Source organism: Pocillopora verrucosa, chromosome 4 (genome assembly GCF_036669915.1).
Source record: "Pocillopora verrucosa isolate sample1 chromosome 4, ASM3666991v2, whole genome shotgun sequence".
NCBI lineage: Eukaryota > Metazoa > Cnidaria > Anthozoa > Scleractinia > Pocilloporidae > Pocillopora > Pocillopora verrucosa.
The window spans coordinates 4,387,942-4,415,665 of NC_089315.1; the positions used below are offsets into that span (position 1 = coordinate 4,387,942).

Consider the following 27,724-nt stretch of genomic DNA (forward strand, 5'->3'; position numbering starts at 1 on the left):
TTGAAATGGAAATGGTTGAAAATGAACACAGGTATAACACTAATTCTGCTTTACGAAGTTTCAAATGAATGGGATTACTTTTGGTAACTAAAGTGACTTAACCACAAATACGATTCTTTTTTTGTATTTCGTGTAAATGATAGAGGAAAAACCTGGCCTCAGCTGGAGAATTTTTTCTAAATATCTACTTACTATGATTACGTGTTTTAAATGCTTCTTGGATTATTTAGATTTGACTTTTTTCAGCAGCAACAGTCGCAGCACCGGATATCATGGCCAAAACACCTACCCTTGCAATCAAAACGCAGAAAAACGAGGCTATGAGTTCTGTAGCCCTTATTTACAGCTTGGCTGGTGCTACCTTTGTAGTGATACTCGTGCTGTGCTGTATTATGGGACTTCGGTGCTACAAAAGCAAAAGACACGTTAGGTTAAAAAGGTAATGTTCACAAGCCCAATATAGTTATTATGGTAAACAAGCACAATTCAACCACGGCTTATTTAAATTTCTGTAAGCTTCCTCTGCATGGTGTATATGCATGTCAAAAACAACAACAGAACGATCGTTTGGTCGGGTGATCTTAACGTTAGTATCTTCAAACAGATGACGCTTGCTTCCGATCCACAAGCTGAGTTCTTTAGCTTTAGGTTTCTCAATCTGTTAGTTCTGAAAGTGCCACTTACCCAAAAACTTTTCTATCAACAAAGTAAATCTTATTGTCCCACGAATAAAAAAAATCGAAAAAAATTAATCTAGCAACTATTTTGGTTATTTTATTATTATTATTTTTATTATTATTATTATTATTATTATTGTTATTATTATTGTTATTATTATTATTTTTGAGCTTCCAAAGATCCCGAAATTGGTGTCTTTCAACTTCACGACCGAGAAGTAGGGGGAATGGGGCGGGTTGGCTCATGACATCATCCCGGAAATTATTCATATCATTTAGCGAGAAAGCAGTCACATTGTAGCCTGTAGAATTATGCTCGGAAGATGTGTTGTTGTTGCTCTGATCAGGATATCTTCTAAAGACTTTCCTTAAATATTGCTCTTGAGAGCGGTTGGTTTTGAATATGGTGCCAAATCAGAAGGGAAGAAGGTTAACTGTAATTCTTGTCTTAATGATGAAAAAGCTATGAATTATTAATTCATTTAACATTCTCTCGCTGAATCCAAATTTGTGTTGTCAACAGACATGTTCAGCGTCCTTTCTGCGAGATTATTCCTCTTGACAAGTGGGAAATTCTTCCCAAGCAGGTGCATTATGAGGAGGAACTGGGCCGAGGTGCATTTGGTGTGGTTTACAAAGCAACTCTTACGAGAAGAGCTGGAATAGAAGTGTTTGAAACAAGAGAAAGACTAAAGCCAGAAAAACAATGTCAAGTTGTCGCGGTAAAAGTATTGCAGGGTGAGTAGAAATAGCGCTTAAACACTGTCAAAATGAAATTTTTAATCGCTAAGAAAAGGATCTGCCGTTGCATGGAATCATAAGTCGACTGGTAACATCTTGCAAGCTTTCCTTTTAACATATCAAGCCAGAAGGGGCTAGTTCACGACTTGCGCATGCGCTGTAATAATCGAGATGGCTGTTACTCTCGTCGGGTTTCAAGCATCCTATTCAATCCAGGGGCTGTTGCGAACGCCAAAAGGTCTAAGACTGGACTCACAAACGCTGAAAGCATCAATAACATCTATCCACAGGTGATCCAAGCGATGAGCAAAGAGAAGTTTTCCTTCATGAAATATTACAAATGAAGCTGTTGGGTTCACATCAGAATATCGTGTCTTTGGTCGGATGCTGCACACTGCAGGACACCAAGTTTCTGGTGATAGAGTATGTTCCGTATGGTGATCTGTTACAATGGTTACGGCAAAAGAGGCGATCGGTAAGGGGAGAGAGATTTTCCTGAGCAAGGCTAACTTTTTGTATTTCGATGTCAGTGAGAAAGGAAGAGGCTTAATCATTGGCCTTGTATTACGTTTCGCTAGATTCTGGATAAAACAAATAACTAGTTTATCTTCTACCCTTATTCTGTATATACATATCTGTGGTAAATATTATGCCTATTACGCTTCAGGTAAATAAAAGCCCTCAAGCCCTCAGAGGAAAGGAGGCGGAAAAGTTTTATGAAGATAGAGACACTCCGATTGATGAGTTGAAAAGATGTGAACCTAGTCGAGTAAGTATTTTTGTGCTATTTCGGTAGTTTAGGCTATGGGGAAGGCTCTGCCAAGCAAGTCGCGATTGACCGTATTTATATTAGTATTCATTATTCCGTCCATTGTACTGAAACTCGAAAGTAAGGTGTAATGTTTCCTAAAAATATTATTCCTCTAAGAAATAAAATGCAGTCAAGCTAAGCGGAATCAGAGACCCCTTCCCATCACCCCGAAAAAATCAAGGAGAAAAATGAGGTACCATTTTGCTTGAGAGGGAAGCTAGGCTCCTTGAGGCCCTTCAGGAAAACTACTCCACCTCCACAAGTGCGGTTGTAAAAAGAAGATTAAGGCAGATAACTCGGCGACTTGACGCAATTTCTGTCGCTTTGCATGGACTATGCGGGATGGAAAAGTGCTTTGTGAACAGCGAATGCCTTTTTCGGATTTTATTTGTAAAAATAAAGTTCGACGGATATCAAGCATTCATAATTATCTCCCTTCCATGCAAGCCATCCCACCATAAATCTTGATCTAAAAGTGAACATTAATCTATTACTTTAATTCATTCCTTTATCACCCAGAAAAGTTGTGACAGTGCTGTAAATCAGGAAAATATAGAATTGATGTCAATGCCATCCAGTCCAGGTTACTATAACCACGCTGCTGTCATTTCGCTGTCTACGGTGAATCTTCATGAGAGTAAACTTGATGGCGTAAATGATAATGATGATGTCGGTGTTGATGGTTTCTCTGCTCAACAGCTGTTTTCATTTGCTTGGCAAGTAGCAAGAGGAATGGTAAGTAAATGAATTAACTCAGAAGTGACTGTGGGCTTACCTTCGAAAAAACCTTACGCAGAAACCATACCTGAAGATCACTCTCGACATTATTTTATGTCGTCTTCAGTTACACCTCTTTAAGCATTTTTTTTTCATTATTTTTTCCCAGAATCACCTTGCCGAAAATGATTTCGTTCATCGTGACCTTGCAGCTCGGAACATCCTTGTTGGTCAAGACGGAGGAGTGAAGGTGTCAGACTTTGGTTTGATGCGCCAAGTGTACGAAGACGTGTACAGCATAAAAAAAGCTAAAAAGCTGCCAGTTAAATGGATGGCACCAGAGAGCATCTTCGAGGGTGTTTTTACTATCAAGAGTGACGTGTAAGTAGACTGGAGCTGCTACTGAGTGTAGTGTTTCTGTTTCAACAAATTTTCTATTTTGTTTGTTTACAACTTGTTTTTTTCAGTCTTGCTCAGAGATGCCGCAAATCTCAATTTAATAGTTAATGTTTAAAATTTCTCGCAGTTGGTCTTATGGAATTTTTCTCTGGGAAATGGCTACCATGGGTAGGTTAAAAAGCTTCTCTTGATAGATATCTATTGTTTTTATCATTATCGTTTTTCACATTGTTAGAGTTATTTGTTCGTCGTTGCATTCATACTTCTTCTTCTGTTGTAATTAAGGTGGTGTTCCATACCCTACGTTTACCAATACAGAGCTCTGTAAACTTCTAAAGAATGGATATCGCATGGAAAAACCTGATATGTGCTGCCATGAAGTGTGAGTAGAATTTTGTTTTGAAATAATTTTCACCCTACCGTTTTATTCTAATTGCCAACAAATTTTGTTTTTTTGACTGGATTTCATCACAAACTCTAATAAAAATGTACTATCCCTCTTCATACTTGAAAGATATGAAATGATGACGTCATGCTGGGAGAACGATCCTACAACTCGCCCCAGTTTCTCGGAGTTGATTGACCGACTGGAGGCTATTATGACGAGGGATGTAACATACTGTGATATGTCAAACTGCGATGAATCGAGTCCATACTATAACATACAGGACATGGTTGACGAAGAAAGCGGATGAGATGTATAAACAAGGGTTGTCGCCCAGTCATCACCGCCTGGTAGACAACACCACCTCCGAGTTTCTTATGTTATGGATAATAGCTGTAAAGATAAGTTTCTCGAAATTTCTAGAATGCCTAGTCATGCTGACATGCTTACCTTGGATGTAATACTAACGCAGTTGTTGTATTGTAAGCTTCCGAAATGTTCTAGAATACTTTGTAAATGTAAATAAGGATTCAGCTGTGTGGTGGTAGTTAGTTGCTGTTGTCAGGAGTGACCTACTTGGGAAGCTATACTGAAGGAGAGCTACTGCGGAAGATTGTTCATTTCGGAGTTTTGGAGACGTACGGCTGTGAGATTGTGTCAGTGGTAAGCTAAGATATAGACTGTAGTGAGCTCAAGTAAGTATATTGAGGATAATTTCTGTACTTCCTTCAGGAGTCGCTCCATATTAAGAATGTTCCTCATTGTTTGATAAAGTAGTTGAGTTTGTAGTTTGTTTCTGTTGGTTTGATTATACCGTAACACTTATCATTGTTAAAACATGCTTAACTTGCTTAAAACATATAATTCTATAAACGGTTTTATCTATATTGATGTTTAAGACATTCAAAGCTGCAAGGCAAAGCTAAGGGATAGGGAAAGTCTCAATTTATTAGTTGTTACATTCCAAAGTTGAACTTTTGGTATTATGTAATGTTTAAAAAACGAGCAGGAGTGTTTTATCGGGTTTAAAACCACGAGGCGTAGCCGAGTGGTTTTTGACCCGATAAAACACGTGCTGGAGTTTTTTGAACGGCTTCAAAAACATTCTTGGAAAAGCGTGTGTCAAGAGAGTTCATAACAATTATGCTTTTGTGAACGTTAGAAATTAGCATATGAGAAAAAACATTCATGTATTGTCTAATATGCCTTTACCAGATTACTGTACTAATGGAATAGAGAATTTTTCCAGATGTGTATTTCACAACTGTACTATTAATTTGGTGCAAAAGTAAATTTACTGTGTGAAATTTGTTGAAAGAACATTAAATATGTTCCCACCATTTGTTGTGTCAGTTTCTGTGTTGATAATTAATTAATATTCATAAGTCACGTGCAGTGTCTTTATATCTGATAAAACACCGCATACTAATAAGGATGAGGTTTATCGATATAAAGTCACTGCACGTGATGAATTATCTACCATTTGATAGGTTAATGGGCTTATGAATTATTAATGAGTTTTTGAAGTTTGAATAATGGAGACATGAAGTACCACGAGCGTTTCATTTAGTTTGAGAGTTAGAAACCAGTAGTGCTAGCATTTTATGAAGTGTTGCTGTTTTTACCTTTGAAATAAATTATAAAAAGAAAAAAAGGAAATAAAAGGTTATAAGCTCGGAAAGATATCATCAATTGAAAAGTAGTTGTAGGTATTAAGTTGGTGTTGATTACATCAAAGGATAGTGGAAAAGCTGATACTCGCAATTCAGGGCATTTAAATTAATTTTTCATACTATTCGGTAATACAAGACTGGGATTAAGAAGCATTTGACACTTAGTTTGGCCCATCGAACTCGGTTGCTCATCTGGACAGTTCAAAAAAACATTTTGATGAATGGAATCAAAACACTATAATGCTCACCAAATCCCCGGCCAATTGTTATAGCTATTGGAGCTAAGAACGATATTTTGGTATTTCACTCATCGTGCAAGACAAGACAGAAAATTATTTTCTTTATTGTTATATTTAAGTATTGTTTACCGTATTTATCGACCATGATAAACTAGCAGCTCTCCGCAATAAGAAATGCAGTTGCGTCAGTTTGCTGCACAAGAATGCAAGATACTTTTTTTCTCGGCTTCGTAAAAAATATGTCTGAGGAACTGAAAGTACAATATATGATGACTAGGGGCATGTTAAAATAGAAAATTGAATGAACTCGGTGAGATAAAAATCTCTCTGATCAATATTGGGGATGTGACTTCAGAAGTAAGCGGAAAATACGATGCCATCGAGATTCAAAATAAAAGTAAAGAAACTTGAACTAATTTTAGTTTCAGTAAAGGTGTATTTTATCATTTTGACTGCTAACTGTCGTTACCTTCAAAAATCTATCCATTAAAAAAAGGAAAAAAATCTTGAAATTGATCCGAAGCGTTTACTTTTCGCCTGCCTGAACTGATCAGCAAATGAATCCCTTTGTACATTCATAAGGAAAGTAACATGTGAATGAAAAATGTGACGTGAATTTACCCTGACAATTATCGTCCTTTCAAATCTCCCTTGTCATAAACTGGTTCCCCAGTTATAGGAAAAATTTTTCGTTCAAGACTTCACGACCGAGAGAAGTCTGATCAAGACGCGAGATTGAGAAACCTGTGAATTTGATTACAGTTTCGGAGATAATTTTGACCACCGATAGTAAGTTCAATTCATACAGCTACTCATCAATATTTTATTTATCGATGTGAAGAAAATATTCCGTATAAGAAATATATTAGCAACTCATCCTCAAAAAGTCGGTATTAAAATGTATTTTTGATATCGGAAAGACCCATTTTCTCTACCTTAAATATTCATTGCGAATAAACGAAACGCTGATCAAATGAACATTTCGTTTAAGCCAAAAGTCCATGTATAGCTCTACCAGTGTTTTATCAGAATTGCTAAAAACTTAGTGGCTACGCTACGCAGTATTCATCCCGTGATATTCATTGATATGTGGCGAGCTGAGTTAGCAACGTAACATAGTGGATTTGTAAATAAAATAGATCAAAATCCAGAGCCTGTCTTGTTTTAAGATTTGAATGACCATGCAGAAAATTTATGCCAAAACGATTAAATATCTCTCGTTTTCTGTGGTGATATTTGATTTCCAGCTTCGCCCATATCAACCGTCACGCAATAGAAATCCCGAGCTCATAATCTAATTGTTAAAAAGAGTCACTCTGACTTGAAAAGAATTGACCGCATTCATCATTGTTAATACGAGTGATTAGAATCTGAAGAAACACAGATAAACGCTCAGCGATCGTCCAGGTGAAAGTAGTCCTGAAAAGCACTGACACAAGAGTCAGTGACTTGGTGATATTCCGACGACTAACCAGAAGTCCTCAACAGCGTCGAATTGCCCTCTTTACTCTGATTATTTGCATCTTCCGCCGGCAAGATCACGCAACACGAATGATGTCATTAAATTATGCCTAAAACTAGATAAGATTTACGTAAATATCGTAAACGTGTACGATGAAATATTGAAGGGAAAATATATCTGACTCCAGTGACGCAAAAAACTTAAAGATAGCACTTTTGGAATGTATGCCCTCAAAACGCGCCAATATGAACGCCCTTCGTGTATCTTGGCTAATAGCAAGATAAACCTTGAAATGTCACCTTCGTTGTAACTTAGACTATTGCCCTTTCACCTTCCCAAAATGTCAAATAGGAGATATTGTTTGATTTAACACCAAATACTCAGAAGTTGCACAGCAGTTAACATTGATTATGTATTTTTTACTCAATATAACACTGAAAAATATTTCCCCGAAGCCGCAAACGAGAATATCGCATCACCTGACCTTAGACCTCAATATAAAGATAGGTGATATAATAAGATCTGGCATCAAAATGATTTTGAAGTTCGAATTCCCAATAAACACCGTAACCCTTTCACTCCCAAGATCTCATTAGTAATTCTCCTCACTCTCTGCTATACCACTCTTATGAAGTTACTTCAGAGATTTTGGTATTGAATCAACTAACATTCCCTCAATTGATATTTTCTTCATTCTCATCACTTTTCTGTTTAATATCGTGTTGATACTGTAAGCGGAAATTCTGTCTTGGTCACTCATGGGAGTTTAAGTGTTAAATGTATATTTGCCTCGGGTAAAAATTGTGTTTATTATCATTTTCGGTATATTCCTTGTACAGTTTTTTTTTCTTTAAGAGTTTGCAACGTACAATGCCACGAAGACGTGTTTTCAGGTCCATTGCTTGTCAGATGTTATAGAAGGTAACTTAACCAGATTTTCTGCAAATTCGGTTTTCTTCCATAGTGGTTTTGAGGACGGTTTTAAGAAACTAGTGCAATGTGTGCATTGATCGAACATCCCTTTGCCGGTTTCCCAAAATTTTGCTTGCTCAAGGGTGGTGAAACTCTGAATTTAAATTTCAGCTGTTCGTTAATTCTTTGAACCTGTATGTTGCTAGCGAGGGTATATTCGTGTTTGGATTAGTAGCTGCAATAAAGCCTTACACGAAAGTCAGCTTGCTAAAATTTTCTGAGTGCCCACTAACCAATTACAGATGCCCTAATATCTAATCGATGTGATAAGACCCGTCAGCTTTACTTCTCTAAATTTCACAGTGTTGATCTTCAAGGTGTTTGTGAACTCATGAGTTGTTTTATCTCCTGAACAATTTAAGTTCCATTTAGGTCGGTCGACAGGATGTGTTCAGCAAACAAGCCATCAGCAAATTTGCATTTAAAATCAACGGATATTTTTACAAAATATCTCATTGCCAATTTTTTTTTATTTTGTTTCTGATATTTAGGGATACTGCTGTAACCCAAGATAAAAAAAATATGATAAGAAGTCTTTTCCCATTGCTCGTTCTGCAGATGTGGAATGTGACAGTTGGCGGCGATGCTGCCGCACAGGGTAACCACACAATTACACAGTCATTGAATTTTGAGTGTCTCAAATTACGGTCAGCGGTTAATTTGTTTTCTTTGCGATTAAAGGAAACTTGTAACCGTTCACTTTTTTTTAAGACTAACGGTTAATATTCCTCAACTTTTTCTCTAACGTCTATAACTTTTTTTTGCTGTTTTACGGCTGACGGTTAACCCTAATGAGACCTTCAATTTTATTTAGACACTGAGGGTGGCATTTTGTAAAAGGCAAAATATTGCACAATGACAATGACAAAGAGCTACAACAGCAAGAGTGACAGTGGCCGTAGCGATAAGAATGACAATCGCTTAAACTTTGCTCAGAAAGTCGCCATCGAAGTCAAAAGTCGCGTAGTTGCAATACAGGGTCGTCGTGCTTCTCTATCTCAACAATCCTGGATGCGAATGGGATCTTAATAAGTTCTGTTATTTTAGTCTGTTCATTAGACAAAACCACATTATTCATTGTTTGATCAGTGAGCTCTGATTCACGAATATTATTTTACCATTTAAGTCAGTATTTGTGTGTTATTTTGTTGCCAGACTGTGGTTCAGTGGTGAATAACACTTTGAAAAGTCCAAATTATCCTGAAGGCTATCCAGACAATATGGAGTGTGAATTTAAAGTTCCTATTAAAGGAACCTAAAGGGTGGTCGCAAATCAAATATACAGATTTATGGCCGAGAACCAGTTATTTCCAGCGATGCAGTCAGCATACCGCAAATACTACTCCACTGAAACTGCTTTAATAAAAGTCTCAAATGACATCCTAAGAGCTGTAGATCAAAAAGAAGAAGTAGTACTTGTTTTGCTAGACCTTTCCGCTGCGTTCGACACGATCGACCATAACATATTACTTGAAAGAATGGAGAAACGTTTCGGATTTAGAGGTATCGCACTAAAATGGTTCAAATCATACCTAGAACATCGTGTTCAGTCAGTGAAGATCAAACACTCTATCTCCAAGCCTCGACATATCTCCTACGGCGTACCCCAGGGATCAGTACTTGGTCCACTACTCTTTCTAATGTATACCTCGCCTACAGAAGACATTGTTGCTGAACATGGCCTAAACTGTATGATATATGCCGATGATTCGCAACTTTACATAAAGATAAACTCCTCTGACAGAATGCTAGGCATGGAAAGATTGAAATCATGTGTTAATGCAATCATGGAGTGGGCCAAGAAAAACAGATTGCAGTGCAACCCTTCAAAAACAGAAATCATTCATTTCCTCTCACGCTTCTCAAAAAATCCTCCTTTCTGTAATATCAATATTGGAGATGATATCATTAATTTATCTAATACTGTCCGAGACCTAGGCGTCATGCTTGATTCTGTGATGAACTTACGCTCGCATATAAATTCCATCTGTAAATCGTCGTCTCTAGCAATCAGAAATATTGGTCGCGTTCGTAAATACCTCTCGACGCAGCAAAATGAAAGATTGATACACGCCTTTATCTCATCGAGACTTGATTATTGTAATAGCCTATTGTACGGTCTACCGATTTGTGACATCGAAAAATTCCAACGGATCCAAAACACAGCTGCCCGCTTGTTAGTCGGTGCCAAATCAAGAGACAGTATAACACCTATACTTAGGAAACTTCATTGGCTCCCGGTCACAAAACGAATTCAATTCAAGATACTGTTGATAACATACAAAGCACTAAATGACATGGCTCCAACCTATCTTGTTGAACTTCTTAGTCGATATATTCCAGCACGAAACCTCCGTTCATCAAATATGAATCTACTTGAGGTCCCAACAATTCGAACTAAAACGTATGGGCAAAGAGCATTCTCCTACGCAGCACCGTATTTGTGGAACCAACTACCTGAATGCATAAAAAACGCCGAATCTGTTGACTCCTTTAAACGCTTATTGAAAACTCATCTTTTCAAAAATTAAGCCACCAGATTATTTGATATCGTACGTTGTCAAACATATGCATAACACGTAATAATTCATTAGTTTAGATAGAGTAGCGAATTGCATGTATAGGATTTTTATCGAAATTTTGTTAATTTGTAATTGTAAAGCGCATAGAGTTCAATTTTAATGCGCTATATAAGAACTTATTATTAAATTATTAAATTAAATTATTCCATCTGGATTTAGATTGAAAATCACGTTTGAGTACATGAGGTTGCCTGATCTAAGGAATCATTATCAGTGCGTGTAAGTGAGGAATGGCTGTTATCCTTCATGGGTATTTTAAGTTAGAAGAAAGAATGAATGTTGGGTTTAAGCTTGATGTTAACAGCGAAAAACGGTAAAGATGAGTTATGTTCATTTACATATTCACTTTCCTGATCCTTCAATCAGCTGCGTGAGAAAATAGCGAAAATTTATTTTGTTACAAACTGACGAGGGCAGGCAGCAAAAAGGTACCTCACTTCATTAAACGTGCTGTTTTAATTTTTATCTTGGCAAATTATCTAAAGCCGTCCAAACAAAATTCCGGTCTATTCCCACTTGCTTTCCTGTAATCAAATCGTCTTGCTCCTCTAAAATTCTTCCGATCTATTCTTCCGGATTGAAAAAAAATCTACATGAGTTCAGTTGGCAAAATTGGCTTTCGATTCTTCCGTCACTGATTGTTCGAGTCCAAAGTTATTGATCGTGGACTCAAAAACGCGCAAGTGAAGCAAACTTTCGAATATGACTTGTAGAAGTATATCCACCCATCCGCGAACTATTATTTGCAATGCAGTGATGTATGTTATTTTAGATTTATTTTTTATTTGTTTTCCAAAGGGATGACTATTTGACGTTCCGTGGCGACAGGAAACAAAATTTTGGGAAATACTGTGGTTCAACGACAGGCGGAACTTTTATGATAACTGGAAACTACACGTTGATAAACTTTCATTCTGGAAATAGTTCTAACATGAAAAGGATAGGATTCATGTTACGCTTTGAAGCTGTTGATCAACCCGGTAATGTATCTCAATTTCCAGTCCCCCAGAATATAGTTCAGTTTAAAAGGAAAGCAAAGAATTCTCTTTAAATAAAGCGCCCGGAAATTGAGTATTCACGAGCGAAGATCTCAACGATTAATCTCAACTATTAGAATAATGGCCTTGCGATAAACATCATATAAATCTCGTCAATTGTGCGATGGTCAGTGATGATCAACGATGACCGTTTACATTATTTTTACACAGTATTATTTAATACGTGTTGCTTTTTTCTCAGTATAAACGATGATTGGTACAGTTTCCGCTAAAGACTGAACAATCGTAAACTTGACTTGTTTTACTTTTGTTAGTTCAACCAAGTATCTGCCCGATTGGTTGGTATTACCAATATGGTTCATCCTGCTATAAATTCAGTTTTGAGTATCTGACTTGGCATCAAGCTAGCAGACACTGTCAAAGTCTCGGAGGATATTTGGTGAAGATCGATGATGACAAAGAGCAGTCTTATATTACGGATAAAATAAAAGAAATGAGCCTCGCACAGGTTCGTGATGTAAAGAGGAATGACGAAAACGTGTCCATACCAGTCTCTAGGTACAATAATCTCATAAATCATTAAAAGCAACATGCGACAGTCTGCGACCTTTTCCCACATCTAGGTAGTATGGAAAGCTGCAAAAAAATCTGGAAATAATATCTTTCAAATCGGTATCGACAAACGCTTTTTACTGTATAGATACCGATGAAATACCAGGATTTTTCCTTTTACTAAAAAATCGTATCTTCATCGCGCCCAGTGAAGATACTATTTTTATCTTTCACGAGTGAGGATATTGGTGTCGACATGATTACTAACATGATTAGCCAATTACAAGGGAGCTTCCCGCCCAGGCGCGCGGCCGGTTCTTTTGAAATTCCATTCACAAAATGGCTTCGAGGTGCGAAGACGGTACTGTAACCGGTGACTTTGTCGGTGAGCTGCCAAATGTTCACATCGATCCTTTTTCCGAGCTTGAAGAACATTCAGGAAGATTTTCCGAAGTCTCGGAAAGTGATGTTGAAAAATTCATAGAAGGGGAAGAAAATACAAACACTAAAAGTAAGACATTCTACGACTTAAGATTATGTCTCCGTTATAACTCTATATCTGAGTTTTATAACATTTTGTAAGAGGCATTTTGCAGTAGGTGGTGGTACTCAACCAAAATATGAGTTCAGCAGTGCTAATTTATTGTTTTTATCATCTAAAGTTAATATAAACATAATTCTAAGACCGAAAGAGGTGAAGCTCTACACTTCCTTAAAGTGATCATTATTGATGTATTCATCTAATTTTTCAGTGACAATCTCTCACTTTAGGCTGTTTGGATTGGACTACACGATCCTGATAAGGATAATAACTTTAAATGGGTGTATGACGATACTCCTCCTCGTTACTCCAACTGGAATAGGGACGAGCCTAATAATAAAGCGGTATGAGGCGAACATTCTTTCATTTTTGTCATATAGTTGTTTAGTTTGGGGCAAGACTTGCTATCATATCTTTCGACCCCTTCATATTTTTATGTGCGTACATACTTGTCTTTGATTTTCATCATGTCCAACTTCAAGCCTTTGGTTCATGAACAAGTTCAAATTTGGAAAATGTTCCATCATCTTTGACACACTTTTAGATAAAATCCCATGGAAGCACAATGTTTTTAAAAGAGATCTGCCTATTACCAAATTATGGCAAATTTATGTTCGATATAATGGGCCGAAATTGCTGAATGAGATAGACTAAATATTCAAAATTCTCACAGAGTCTTCATTCAAAAAATAATTAACTATTGTATTTTACTAATTTCTATCAAGAGAAAAGTGCCATTACTTTCTCTTGTTTCTAATATTTTTTCATTTATTGGTACAAATCGCTACCTCATATTGTTATTCATTCAATCATTTGTTTATCTATTTGATAATATATTTGTTATACTTAGCTTATCATTTCATAATTTGTAATGTGTTTGAGTTATCTTTAAATCGTGTGTACTGTGAGTAGAAGTCTTAATAAAGATAAACGCATAAATGATTTAGCTCAATACCCCTATGAATGATGGTCACCGAACCGGTTTAACCCTTAAGTTATTTTCGGTGAGCAGGGCTAGCTACTTTCTGTAACTTAAACTTCGATAAATAAGATGATTTATAATTGTAATTGTTCAGTCCGACTGTGCACGGGCCTATGGGATTTGGTTTGACTTGAATGGCGCACCCTTTCCAGCTGGGAAATGGAATGACGTATCGTGTAGTGACAAGACATTCTCCATTTGCGAGAAAAACGGTAAGTGGATCACTGGCCAGTTAATTGAACGTTTTTACATAACGTCACGGCCAAATTGGTTATCACAACAACAGACGGCAACGTGAATGCCCAAATCAGTCCTGTTGGATTTAAACTCTTTTCTACGTTAATTTTTTTCTTTTGTTCCAATATATTTACATTGTTGCGCAGCATAATGTTAAGATAACTTCGTTTCTTTTGTTGCTGCTGTTGTTGTTTTATTCAGCCGACTGTGGTTCAGTGGTGAATAATACTTTGAAAAGTCCACACTATCCTGAAGGCTATCCACACAAAATGGAGTGCAATTATTCAGTTCCTATTCCAGCTGGCACGAGAATGAAAATAAAGTTTCAATACTTTCAGATGCCTGACCCATATCCTGTTGGTAATGAGTTACAGTGCTTGTGAGTAAGGATTGATTATAAACACATATGCTTACAGCAGGCGGAATAACAGAATTAGGTCCTATAAACCCCCGCCAACCACCCCACCCTGGCGCTCCCTCTTTCATTACCTCTAAAAAGAATGTTTTTTCCAATAGAGGAAAGATTGATCGTAGTAGTTGTGTACAGAATTGAATACCTGTTTAGCCTTTTACCGAGCAATCTTATCCATGACTTTGCCTTAGTAACAGTGCAGCATGATCTCTCACTTCAATGCTTTTTAGTGGGAAGAGGGGCTTTTATTACAGTCAATTTTTCCTTTATTTCCTGAAGAAAAGGTTGTATATGAATTTGCTTTCGAAAAGTCCAGTAGATGATGTTTTTAGTTTCAGATTATTTTTTCCTTCAGTATCAGAATTATTATTATATTTTGTACTAAAAGAGACGACCATCTGATGATTCTGAACGAACAGCACCAATATTTTGGAAGTTATTGTGGCAAAGCGACTGGAGAAACCATTTTTGTAACTGGAAATAGCGTGGTGATAAAATTTGAGTCTCGTGATAATTTTACCAGCCGGGAGCGAGGATTCTCTTTGTATTTCGAGGCTGCTGATCTACCTGGTAAGAAAAAATGATAGCAATTTAGAGATGAATAAAGGTAGAAAGTTTCTAAAGAAATTGTGGGACCGCGTCGTTGAGCGGTATCACAAGGTAATTTGGTTTTACTAATTGAGATTGACATCTTGCGCGTGAAACTGAGGAAGCTCGACTCGCGTCATTAGCGCGATAGAGTGAATATTTGTTATATGGAGAATAATACATGAGCGCGCGTAGATTTCAAATTACTCTTCGAGTGTTCAACTCGATAGCTCTAGTTGAACACGAGAAGAGAAATTCCATATCTAGAAGCAATCAGGTATTATTTCGTTTATCATATAAACACAATAGCCCTTTACTGACAAGAAAAGCCGACTTTAATAATGAATGAAAATAAAGGAAACGACAATTCCCCAAAAAAATCACACAGTGGGCTGTCGCCAAGGATGAAGATGCAAAAATGCGTTGAATCATGATTACAAAAACAATTATGGGCGTAATTTTCAATTCACAAAATTCTTACTCGTCGATTTCTTCCTTACCGACAGAAGAAATCTTTCAGGTAAACGGCCAAATCAGGCTGTGGCAAGTCTTCCAGTTGTCGATCTTTTTGTTCTCAGCCTCGAGAAATGCCATTACCAAAGCCACTAGATACGTAACTTTCGGTTTTTCTTTTGGTATACTGGTTTTCTTTCCCTCTTAGGAAAGCGATACGGTGTCTGTAAATGATATGGATTTTTCAGTAAATTAGCTGTCATAATCCGAGAAAATTTCGACAAAATACCTTGGATTGAGAATGGTGAAAGCTTTGCCGTTCATTCATCAACCTAACCGAGCGGCACCAAATAGTTTATATGATAAAAGAAATATCGCCATGGCTGACTATGTGTTTCATTTTCCTTAGTTCAACCATCCATCCATCCATCCTGTCCATCCGGATGGTATTATCAGTATGGATCATCTTGCTACAAATTTAGCTCTGAAATGGTCACTTGGTATAAAGCAGTGAGGCGATGTAAAAGTCTTGGAGGATTTTTGGTGAAAATAGATGATGCCGATGAACAAAGTTTCATAACGGATAGAATCAACATCAGTAGAAAAATACAGGTCTGTTTACAGCTGCCAGAGTACCATTTCACGATATCATTTACTCCGAAAGTCGGTGGCAATGGTCTGATTCAAGCAATAATTCCGACTTGATCTCAAATACCGAAGATGTTATTTTTGGTCTATTCACGATAAAATAAATAGATAAAATGGAAAATACATCAAACTTTCCTTTCAGAATTTCTCATCGGTGAATTATTATCTATTTTATCAAAAAAAGATAAAGTTCAAATATAAAATGAATAAGCTTGATTAAGTTTTTGAATGCCGAGCTCCTCTTTCTACTATTAGTCAAAATAATATCAATACTGCAATCTACAATTTGTAAATTAGGCAAAATTGTTAAGAAAGAATTGGTTCATGCTTAGCGTGTGTATATCGAGTTATGGATGCGCGTGGGAAATTTGGAGAGCACGAGAGAAGCATAAAAGTTATCCGAGGCGAAGTCGAGAGCAACTCTAGCTTCTTGAGTGTTATGGATGCACGGCCATGCGTACCAAAGGATTTCTGCCATGCTAGCTTCTAAAGGAATTAGGTAGGACTTGCGCGCTAGATGTGATATAAAATAATTTTTACCATAGTAGCTCCGAGGGAATATTATGTTACTTATGTTATTTCATTATCAATATTTAGAAATGTTAAGACCTAAACATTGTGATTGTGTTGTTGCAATATTTAATTCTTTTCTTGTCTAAAGGCACTTTGGATTGGACTTCATGATCTTGATGATGAAAATGACTTCAAATGGGAGCATGATAATACACCTGCCAACTTCTCTCACTGGAATAAGGGTGAACCTGATAATTCTGGTGATGGGGAAGACTGTGTTGCAGTCTCTGGGATTTTCTTGTACATGTACAGTCAACTATACCTTCCCGGCCGATGGAATGATATGGACTGTGACAAGAGTGCCCCTTACATTTGCGAGAAAAATATTAGGCGTAAGTAAGCCCACTTTGTCGAGTCTTCAAAGCATATTTTCTCTCAAATGTGTCTTTGTGACATCCTGCCTTAGAGATGACATTTTGCACGGAAAAAAAATGCGCCTCATCCAATACGTAGGGAATAAATTGAATATTTCTGACGTTCATTAGGTTGGAGAAAAGCGAGTCGCTTAAGCTTTTGAAATGGAAATGGTTGAAAATGAACACAGGTATAACACTAATTCCGCTTTACGAAGTTTCAAATGAATGGGATTACTCTTGGTAACTAAAGTGACTTAACCACAAATAAGATTCGTTTTTTGTATTTCCTGTAAATGATAGAGGAAAAACCTGGCCTCAGCTGGGGAATTTTTTCCAAATATCTACTTACTATGATTACGTGTTTTAAATGCTTCTTGGATTATTTAGATTTGACTTTTTTCAGCAGCAACAGTCACAGCATCGGATATCATGGCCAAAACACCTACCCTTGCAATCAAAACGCAGAAAAACGAGGCCATGAGTTCTGTAGCCCTTATTTACAGCTTGGCTGGTGCTACCTTTGTAGTGATACTCGTGCTGTGCTGCATTATGGGACTTCGGTGCTACAAAAGCAAAAGACACGCTAGGTTAAAAAGGTAATGTTCACAAGCCCAATATAGTTATTATGGTAAACAAGCACAATTCAATCACGGCTTATGTAAATTTCTGTAAGCTTCCTCTGCATGGTGTATATGCATGTCAAAAACAACAACAGAACCATCGTTTGGTCGGGTGATCTTAACGTTAGTATCTTCAAACAGATGACGCTTGCTTCCGATCCACAAGCTGAGTTCTTTAGCTTTAGGTTTCTCAATCTGTTAGTTCTGAAAGTGCCACTTACCCAAAAACTTTTCTATCTACAAAGTAAATCTTATTGTCCCACGAATAAAAAAAATCGAAAAAAATTAATTTAGCAACTATTTTGGTTATTTTATTATTATTATTTTTATTATTATTATTATTATTATTGTTGTTATTATTATTATTTTTGAGCTTCCAAAGATCCCGAAATTGGTGTCTTTCAAGTTCACGACCGAGAAGTAGGGGGAATGGGGCGGGTTGGCTCATGACATCATCCCGGAAATTATTCATATCAGTTAGCGAGAAAGCAGTCACACTGCAGCCTAGGAGAGAACTACAGAATTATGCTCGGAAGATGTGTTGTTGTTGCTCTGATCAGGATATCTTCTAAAGACATTCCTTAAATATTGCTCTTGAGCGCGGTTGGTTTTGAATATGGTGCCAAATCAGAGGGGAAGAAGGTTAACTGTAATTCTTGTCTTAATGATGAAAAAAGCTATCAGTTATTAAGTCATTTAACATTCTCTCACTGAATCCAAATTTGTGTTGTCAACAGACATGTTCAGCGTCCTTTCCGCGAGATTATTCCTCTTGACAAGTGGGAAATTCTTCCCAAGCAGGTGCATTATGAGGAGGAACTGGGCCGAGGTGCATTTGGTGTGGTTTACAAAGCAACTCTTACGAGAAGAGCTGGAATAGAAGTGTTTGAAACAAGAGAAAGACTAAAGCCAGAAAAACAATGTCAAGTTGTCGCGGTAAAAGTATTGCAGGGTGAGTTGATATAGCGCCTAAATACCGTCAAAATGAAATTTTTAATCGCTAAGAAAAGGATCTGCCGTTGCATGGAATCATAAGTCGACTGGTAACATCTTATAAGCTTTCCTTTTAATATATCAAGCCAGAAGGGGCTAGTTCACGACTTGCGCATGCGCTGTAATAATCGAGATGGCTGCTACTCTCGTGGGGTTTCAAGCATCCTATTCAATCCAGGGGCTGTTGCGAACGCCCAAGGGTCTAAGACTGGACTCACAATCGCTAAAAGCATCAATACCATCTATCCACAGGTGATCCAAGCGATGAGCAAAGAGAAGCTTTCCTTCATGAAATATTACAAATGAAGCTGTTGGGTTCACATCAAAATATCGTGTCTTTGGTCGGATGCTGCACACTGCAGGACACCAAGTTTCTGGTGATAGAGTATGTTCCGTATGGTGATCTCTTACAATGGTTACGGCAAAAGAGGCGATCGGTAAGAGGAGAGAGATTTTCCTGAGCAAGGCTAACTTTTTGTATTTCGATGTCTGTGAGAAAGGAAGAGGCTTAATCATTAGTCTTGTATTACGTTTCGCTAGATTCTGGATAAAAAAATAACAACTTTATCTTCTACCCTTATTCTGTATATACATATCTGTGGTAAATATTACGCCTATTGCGCTTCAGGTAAATAAAAATCAAGCACTCAGAGGAAAGGAGGCGGAAAAGTTTTATGAAGATAGAGACACTCCGATTGATGAGTTGAAAAGATGCGAAACTAGTCGAGTAAGTATTTTTGTGCTATTTCGGTAGTTTAGGCTATGGGGAAGGCTTTGCCAAGCAAGTCGCGATTGACCGTATTTATATTAGTATTCATTATTCCGTCCATTGAATTGAAACTCGAAAGTAAGGTGAAATGTTTCCTAAAAATATTATTCCTCTAAGAAATAAAATGTAGTCAAGCTAAAGGGAATCAGAGACCCCTCCCCTCACCCCCGAAAAAATCAAGGAGAAAAATGAGGTGCTATTTTGCTTGAGAGGAAAGCTAGGCTCCTTGAGGCCCTTCAGGAAAACTACTCCACCTCCACAAGCGCGGTTGTAAAAAGAAGATTAAGGTAGATAACTCGGCGACTTGGCGCAATTTCTGTCGCTTTGCATGGACTATGTGGGACGGAAAAGTGCTTTGTGAACAGCGAATGCCTTCTTCGGATTTTATTTGTCAAAATAAAGTTCGACGGATATCAAGCATTCATAGTTATCTCCCTTCCATGCAAGCCATCCCACCATGAATCATGATCTAACAGTGAACATTAATCTATTAATTTAATTCCTTCCTTTATCACTCAGAAAAGTTGTGACAGTGCTGTAAATCAGGAAAATATCGAATTGATGTCAATGCCATCCAGTCCAGGTTACTATAACCACGCTGCTGTCATTTCGCTGTCTACGGTGAATCTTCATGAGAGTAACCTTGATGGCGTAAATGATAATGATGACGTCGGTGTTGATGGTTTCTCTGCTCAACAGCTGTTTTCATTTGCTTGGCAAGTAGCAAGAGGAATGGTAAGTAAATGAATTAAATCAGAAGTGACTGTGGGCTTACCTTCGAAAAAACCTTACGCAGAAACCATACCTGAAGAGCATTCTCGACATTATTTTATGTCGTCTTCAGTTACACCTCTTTAAGCAATTTTTTTTTCATTATTTTTTCCCAGAATCACATTGCCGAAAATGATTTCGTTCATCGTGACCTTGCAGCTCGGAACATCCTTGTTGGTCAAGACGGAGGAGTGAAGGTTTCAGACTTTGGTTTGATGCGCCAAGTGTACGAAGACGTGTACAGCATAAAAAAAGCTAAAAAGCTACCAGTTAAATGGATGGCACCAGAGAGCATCTTCGAGGGTGTTTTTACTATCAAGAGTGACGTGTAAGTAGACTGGAGCTGCTACTGAGTGTAGTGTTTCTGTTTCAACAAATTTTCTCTTTTGTTTGTTTACAACTTTTTTTTTTCAGTCTTGCTCAGAGATGCCGCAAATCTCAATTTAATAGTTAATGTTTAAAATTTCTCGCAGTTGGTCTTATGGAATTTTTCTCTGGGAAATGGCTACCATGGGTAGGTTAAAAAGCTTTTCTTGATAGATATCTATTGTTCTTATCATTATCGTTTTTCACATTGTTAGAGTTATTTGTTCGTTGTTGCATTCATATTTCTTCTTCTGTTGTAATTAAGGTGGTGTTCCATACCCTACGTTTACCAATACAGAGCTCTGTAAACTTCTAAAGAATGGTTATCGCATGGAAAAACCTGATATGTGCTGCGATGAAGTGTGAGTAGAATTTTATTTTGAAATAATTTTCACCCTGCCATTTTATTCTAATTGCTAACAAATTTTGCTTTTTTGACTGGATTTCGCCACAAACTCTCAAAAAAATGTGCTATCCCTTTTCATACTTGAAAGACATGAACTGATGACGTCATGCTGGGAGAACAATCCCACAACTCGCCCCAGTTTCTCGGAGTTGATTGACCGACTGGAGGCTATTATGACGAGGGATGTAACATACTGCGATCTGTCAAATTGCGATGAATCGAGTCCATACTATAACATACAGGACATGGTTGACGAAGAAAGCGGATGAGATGTATAAATAAGGGTTGTCGCCTAGTAATCACCGCCTGGAGAATAACATCACCTCCGAGTTTCTTATGTTATGGATAATAGCTGTAAAGATAAGTTTCTCGAAATTTCTAGAATGCCTAATCATGCTGACATGCTTACGTTGGATGCAATACTAACGAAATTGTTGTGTTGTAAGCTTCCGGAATTTTCTAGAATATTTGTAAATGTAAATAAGGATTCAGCCGTGTAGTAGTAGTTGCTCTTGTCAGGAGTGACCTACTTGGGAAGCTATACCGAAAGAGAGCTACTGTGGAAGATTGTTCATTTCGGAGTTTTGAAGACGTGCGACTGTGAGATTGTGTCAGTGGTGAGCTAAGATATAGACTGTAGTGAGCTCAAGTAAGTATATTGAGGATAATTTCTGTACTTCCTTTAGGAGTCGCTCCTCATTAAAATGCGAAAATTTTCAGCCTGGCCATCAGGATTTCGGTCTTTGCGACCGACGACATTTCGATAACTAGGCATAACGACCGTCTCACATGAACAGATCTCAAAATTGAACAAAATTTGGAGATCAGACACTCATTAAAAGAAATCACTCCATCAACTCAGGTTTTCTCAGGCTTTATTTAGGCGTACCAAAGAATCTTTAAAAAATTTTCATCGTTACATTTAGTAAGCCGTTGCGGTGTGTGCAAAGCCCTTGACGGCGGAAGTATTAAACTTTACTAAGCGCCCAGGAGAAAAAGTACTTACCATTTATCATCGCAAATCGTTATTCAAAGACAAATCCTCCAATACTATCCTCGACTTCCTCGATAAGTTCTTCTTTCGAATGACGAACCTTACGTTGACGTCAAATATATAAGGACGAATATTGTCTTTATTGTTGTCGCTGACCGACTTTTCCACAAAAAGAAAATGATTCTCGCAGCGAAGAAAATATCAGTAAACGCATGAGTGTTCAGTTAGCCATTTTAAAAATATTAAAATTGAAACTTGGCTACGAGGCTTAGGGGAATAAAACAAAAGAAATCACATCGAGGTTGAGGGATGAATGATATATTTCTTTTGTTCGAAGGGATTCGAAACCATACTCTCAGATACTAGTCGGGCACAACCGACTGAAATACGTTGCCAGCGAGGTACATTTTAGAGGTTTCTTCTTTCGCGTGTAATTTTAATTTTGCATGGAGAAAAGTTTGCTTCATTTTTTATCTTAGCAAAACATGATTTTTTAATAATCAAATGTTATGAGTGTATGATTACAACAATGTATAGAACTACAGAAACAGTTACTTATACTGATTAAAGAGAAAGTTATCGACGATTTTTAAACAGTCTGGATGGTACTATAGATCACTGTCTTGTCTTTCAGGGTCTCTAATCTTCCCTATAATGTACTTTTCATCATGAAATATTTTTGTCCATACAAGTTCAGTTCCTTTTTTGTAAAAAGGCAAGAAAAGAAAACTACTTACACAGGTTGTAAACGTACCTCCCTTCCGCCAATAGCTATCCTTCACTCCAGCGATGAAATATAAGATTACAGCTAAATAAAGTATTGTATAAATCAAATATACAAGCAATCGAAAGCACAAGATAATAAGTGCCCCCTTAAATATTAAGTGCACTTGCCCCGGCGCCATATGGCAAATTTTCATTTCATTCAGAACTCCAAGAATCATTGTTACAAAGAACGCATTCAGGGAGAACGTAAAGCAAACTGCTACCATAGCTCTAAATTTGTATACGGATGCGACGATTGAGGAACTTGTGCTCTCAATAACATTCCCTATGACATAGAGCACAAATACAAATAGTAAGGTCCAAAATTTCGGCAAACGAATAAGATTTTTCATCATAGGGCAGAAGCCGGTGAAATGCGGAGATATGAAAACTGCTCCAAGAAAGATCCAACAGTTCACTGTGTCTAAACAATTTAAGGCCATAATCAATCTGGAGTAAGTTTCTGTCATGCCGAAGTAGCGCACAAGCTGTATTGGAAATACGTGAGAGGCATTTTTAGTGCTAGATGATACATTCGTGGTTTTTAAGTGACTCTCCGAAGTGAAAACGGGCGATACTGATTTTCCAAAATAATAAATGAAAGTGAAAGTAGCCACTAATTCAGCCAGCAAAAGCAATAAATACATAATCATGGAAATCATCCGGCCGAGGGAGGGCTTGCAGCAAGTACACTTTCGTTGACGGTTTGAATCCACCTCAGTTGATATCATCGAGGCCATCTCCTCCGTCTGATTCATGGTTCTTGGGGAATCTAGGTCTGGGTGGATAAAGTCAATACATCAGAAACTCCTTCGAAAATGAAAACTACAGACAATCCTGACTGAAACGATCATATTAATCTCAAACGCTACCCAGTAGACCATGACAGAGACAATACTCGAATCGTAATTAACCGAGATACGCCAAAACATGTCGATATGTCACTGAAATATCCCTTGGCACTTACCGAAATCTAATTGCTGTGCAGTGAGAATAAACCCAAATCAGCTTGGTCAATATGTTCGGAGAAGTTCTAGAAGACGATAAAAAGAACAAAGAAATCAAGAAATAATTAAATGAATACTAATAATAAATAATACTAAATTCACAATTAGGTTATTAATTTGACGATTTTACATTTTGTTTATCCCTTTCCACGACGATATTAGCTGAACTTTACTACAATCTTAGCTTCGAGACACGCTTCTACCGTCCAAGTACACCGAGGTTTTCGTTCTGAGAGGATATTACGGTACTTTGGAGGTTTTCAACACGACTGAATTCCTCTTCGAGCTTCATCTTACTTACTGTCTGTTGGCCTGGAGAAACTGAATTGTTTATTTTGCCTTTGTGCTCATGCATGAAACTTCACCCCGCTTCGTTTCAGTTCTTGATTTAACCCCTGATCATACCACCGCTGAGTCACGTCATGAAAATGAAACAAAATGAGTATTTCCTATTGATTATCTAATAAACTACTCTTATTCATGCGACTATGATATGAGCGAAATAGCTGAAATAGGACTGTACCAATCGGATATATCATTCCGTCCGCTTTGGTTGTCTTGGTTGCAGTCTGATTGAACTTCAGCTCTATTGAGGCATAAGTAATCTGAATATTTTATATTGCTGCACTTTACCTCTTGGTCTTGTTTAAATAAAAGCCTTGATCTGCAGAAAATTAAATGATTTTCCAAGAAACGAAGAGAACCATTAATGAGGTCGCCTTTGCTCTTCCTGAGCTGTTGAAAATCAAAGCGAAACTAAATCCAATCCGGGACTTCCTCTGAAAAAGTTTGCTCAAATATACTTCATTACATCATAGGCTTAATATAACGGATGGTGCCCTTGCCTCTTTGTTTTAAGGTAATTAAGCTGAACTTGGCTGGTAAATTTCTCGTTTTTCCAGAAAGTTAGATAGATGACAGCCGGAGCAAAGAACAGGTATAGATAAGGTAAAGTCTCCCTTGAATGCGCATTTTCGATTTTTTTTTCTTTGACCGCGACAGATAAAAAAGAGAAATTCTTGAACTTTGACTATTCCGCTTGAGCCGATATAAAGCTGCGCTTTTCGCTAAACAGGCTTCACTTTTGATTTTGTGGCAACTCTGATTCTGTTTTTGACTTGTTACCGCGACTGGAAATGAAGAAGAAGTTCTCGCTCTTTGACACTGCGTTTGAGCATCCAACCACAAAAAGGCTGCAATTTAATGTTCCCATAAAATCAAAGGTAGTTGCAACTTTTAATCTCTCTATGAACAACAGATGCTCGTGGTGAAATCTTAGGTTGCAGGTGGATCAGCCATTGAGGTATGTCTCTCGTCTCTCTCGTGGAAGCGGGTCGATCCAGAAGTACGTACCGTTTGTGATAACAAAAAAGAAAAAACACAAAAACCTCGGCAAGAAAATATATGTTAAGCAGTTAAACACGTAACCTAGTTCGGAACTGGAACTACTATCATCATCGTACAAACATTCAGCATTTCAATCACAATTCCAGCAATGCTCAACTTAGTAAAATTACCATGCTTACCATTACACTCATCTTTTAAGACTTCCAAAGTTATACTGATTACGTCAGATGACAAATTAAGCATAAGAAAAAGTATCAGAGTCCAAAACTTTGCGATATAAATCAGCCTCTTCAGAACTCTGGAGAAATTAACAAACCGTAGTGTTCCCACAATGACAGAAAAATACAGCAGTTTAATGTTTTCTATAGATTTAAAAGCAATAATAAATACATGAAACATTTCTCTTGAGCTTTGGTTGAATAGCTTCGTCACCGGTAAAGACAAGTAGAAGTCTGGAGATGTTTCGTTTGATGCTTGCCCACCATGAGTCAAGTCCTTTGCACATTTCACTTTCCAAGAATACAGTGGAATCACCGTGAGCCAAAAGTAAGTTATGCGTAAAATAAACGTAACCACTTCAACTAAGAGAAAGAGAAAATAGCCTATTAAACCGAAACACCGAGGGAAGAAATATCGGCAGTATTTGTATGGTGAACTCAATTCTCTGCCGCTTTGAGTCGGTGGAGTAGTTTCATCTGGGGCGCTGATGTTTCGATGGTCGTCTGCTGTCACAATGTTTGAGCTGTGATCTTCGTTTGATTGCATGATGTTTGAGTGTAAATAACCTATTCTAAAAAGTGTTTAAAATTAAGTAATGAATAATGAAGATGAATAAGGGGGAAATTTCTTGAGAAACTGTGATACTGCGCCGGTAAGAAGTATAGCAAAATTACAGTCGAACCTGTATTAAGCGGTCATCCACCGAAAAAAAACGAGGTTATCGCTAAATACATGTTGACCGACTCACACAGGCTCCACAAAATTGGGGGAATATAAGAAACGATGAATTTCATGCCATAATTAACCGCTCGTGTACAAAAACTCGCCCAAACATATTATTGACATAATCATTGATTTCGGGAGAGAAATCAGGATTCAATCACGCTACAAAAATTATTTTTAGTTTATTTGAGCGGTTCCGCTTTCAGTGGCCGTTCAATACAGGTGGTGGACAATACCAACTACTGGGACTCAATAAAGGGTGACCGCTTAATAGAGGTGACTGCTCAGTAGAGGGGACAATTACAGTGATCAAGAGAAAATAATTTCGGGACTTTGACTACTCACCGCTTAATACAGAGTGACAGCTTAACACGGTGCCGCTTGATACAGGTTCGACTGTGTGGGATCTTAGCGCGCGGAATGTTGTATATTGTTAATTATAGGGTGTTCCCTAAATTTTTGTTGCTGTTTCACGTTGTCTCAATTAGTGTTTTTTCCACTGGTTATTCCATATTATTGTTTCATTCGTTATTATTGGCGTCGATTACATTTTCAGGTAGTCGTTTCGCATGCTTTAATTTCAGTTTTTCCTGCGTATATAAACTAAGTTTTTTCTGTTCAGGAGGCCTTTTTTTTTCTCTGTAGTCGCGCTAGTCGCAGTTCGCTTTCGAACAGTACTCACGTTATTCTTTTCGTCTTCGGACAGTGTTTTCTCGTCAAATGCAGTTTGTGAGTAATCGTAACAATGTAAGTATCGTCATTTTAAGTTGGCTGTCTTTCTTCACCTTTACTTTTAATTTGGTATTTTTTAGTTTCAACCCTCATCGTTCTCCTACCTAATCTGCGATACAACTGAGAGCTGGTCATTATGTTGGTTCTTAATAAACTCGGGAAGTGATGAATCCACGAGTGCGAATATATAAAAATCATTTGAATTGGAGGTCAAATGGAAAACTGTTGAAACCCGAGTCGCCTTTATCAAAACTATATATAGCTGCTTGTCATGCTTGGCTTGTCCTGAAAATTGCATTATTGCATTAGTTTCTATAGTGGAGAGCTATCGAATTAGTCGGTACACATTTTAAATACGTTAAACAGCACCTAAAACGGTTTAGACTATAATTACCTGATTCAATATGAAGAAAGAGAGTTATTCAGCTAATGCCTCCTGTTTGAGCCAATAGCTGAAAAAAGCACACACTACGATATGATTTGGATGACCCTCGGAAGGTGGAGTGATTGACTATAGATTTCTTTAGGGCTTTTCATAAGAAATGAATTTGCACTCACATCTCCCTTGTTGAAATAAAGATAATAATAATAATTGTGATAATGATAATAGTAATAATGAAAACGATCATAAAATCTAGTAAAAAAATTATTATTGTTATCGTTTATAACGTTACAGTCATGGGGTAAAATATGGAGTGGACCTTCAGACCATTGGACTATTTTTTTGGACTATATTTTGGACCGTTTTTTTGGATAAGTTTTTGGACCTTTTCTTTTACCCAATATTTCTTTGGATCATTTTATGGGGGGGGGGAGGGAGGGAACACACCATTAGTACTCAGGGAGTGGTGGGATGCAGTCAATCAGTACTTAGGGAGGGGTGAGAGGTAGACTGTTATTACTTCGGGAGGGGTGGAAGACGAACTATTAGTAGAAGTAAATGCTACTGATTGATGGAGTATTCACTGGATCATACAACTTTTTTTTAGCGGTTTTTCGACTGACTATTTTAAT

The 27,724-nt window shown here is 37.4% G+C and overlaps 4 protein-coding genes across 5 annotated transcripts in view; 3 read left to right on the plus strand and 1 right to left on the minus strand.

Moving 5' to 3' along the window:
• The window catches only part of LOC131769194 (macrophage mannose receptor 1-like), a 131,966-nt gene extending 114,984 nt beyond the window's left edge, over positions 1-16,982 (plus strand). Inside the window, exons 8-9 of the mRNA XM_066164893.1 lie at positions 15,831-16,033; positions 16,731-16,982. Coding sequence (XP_066020990.1) covers positions 15,831-16,033; positions 16,731-16,982 — 455 coding nt within the window. The remainder of the gene's footprint in view (positions 1-15,830; positions 16,034-16,730) is intronic.
• On the plus strand, positions 1,283-5,070 carry LOC136280180 (mast/stem cell growth factor receptor Kit-like). Its single transcript, XM_066164932.1, has 8 exons — positions 1,283-1,415; positions 1,709-1,893; positions 2,086-2,187; positions 2,749-2,964; positions 3,116-3,327; positions 3,473-3,513; positions 3,631-3,727; positions 3,860-5,070. The coding sequence occupies exons 2-8, from the start codon at positions 1,759-1,761 to the stop codon at positions 4,038-4,040; spliced, it is 984 nt and encodes a 327-aa protein (XP_066021029.1). The 5' UTR covers positions 1,283-1,415; positions 1,709-1,758; the 3' UTR covers positions 4,041-5,070.
• A 445-nt stretch (positions 16,983-17,427) lies between the features above and the next one.
• LOC131769197 (receptor-type tyrosine-protein kinase FLT3-like) lies at positions 17,428-21,192 on the plus strand. The gene is made up of 9 exons (XM_059084955.2): positions 17,428-17,594; positions 18,356-18,570; positions 18,864-19,048; positions 19,240-19,338; positions 19,927-20,115; positions 20,268-20,479; positions 20,625-20,665; positions 20,783-20,879; positions 21,012-21,192. The coding sequence occupies exons 1-9, from the start codon at positions 17,428-17,430 to the stop codon at positions 21,190-21,192; spliced, it is 1,386 nt and encodes a 461-aa protein (XP_058940938.2).
• A 1,255-nt stretch (positions 21,193-22,447) lies between these two features.
• On the minus strand, positions 22,448-25,805 carry LOC131769198 (uncharacterized). Of its 2 annotated transcripts, XM_066165747.1 has the most exons (3): positions 24,323-25,805; positions 23,650-23,715; positions 22,448-23,460 (listed from the first exon to the last, which is right to left on the minus strand). In XM_066165747.1, the coding sequence occupies exon 3, from the start codon at positions 23,438-23,440 to the stop codon at positions 22,526-22,528; it is 915 nt and encodes a 304-aa protein (XP_066021844.1). In that variant the 5' UTR covers positions 23,441-23,460; positions 23,650-23,715; positions 24,323-25,805; the 3' UTR covers positions 22,448-22,525. The 2 variants fall into 2 exon arrangements, with proteins under 2 accessions (XP_066021844.1, XP_066021843.1); XM_066165746.1 differs by having other exon boundaries at positions 23,650-25,805.
• Between the last annotated feature and the right edge of the window lie 1,919 nt (positions 25,806-27,724).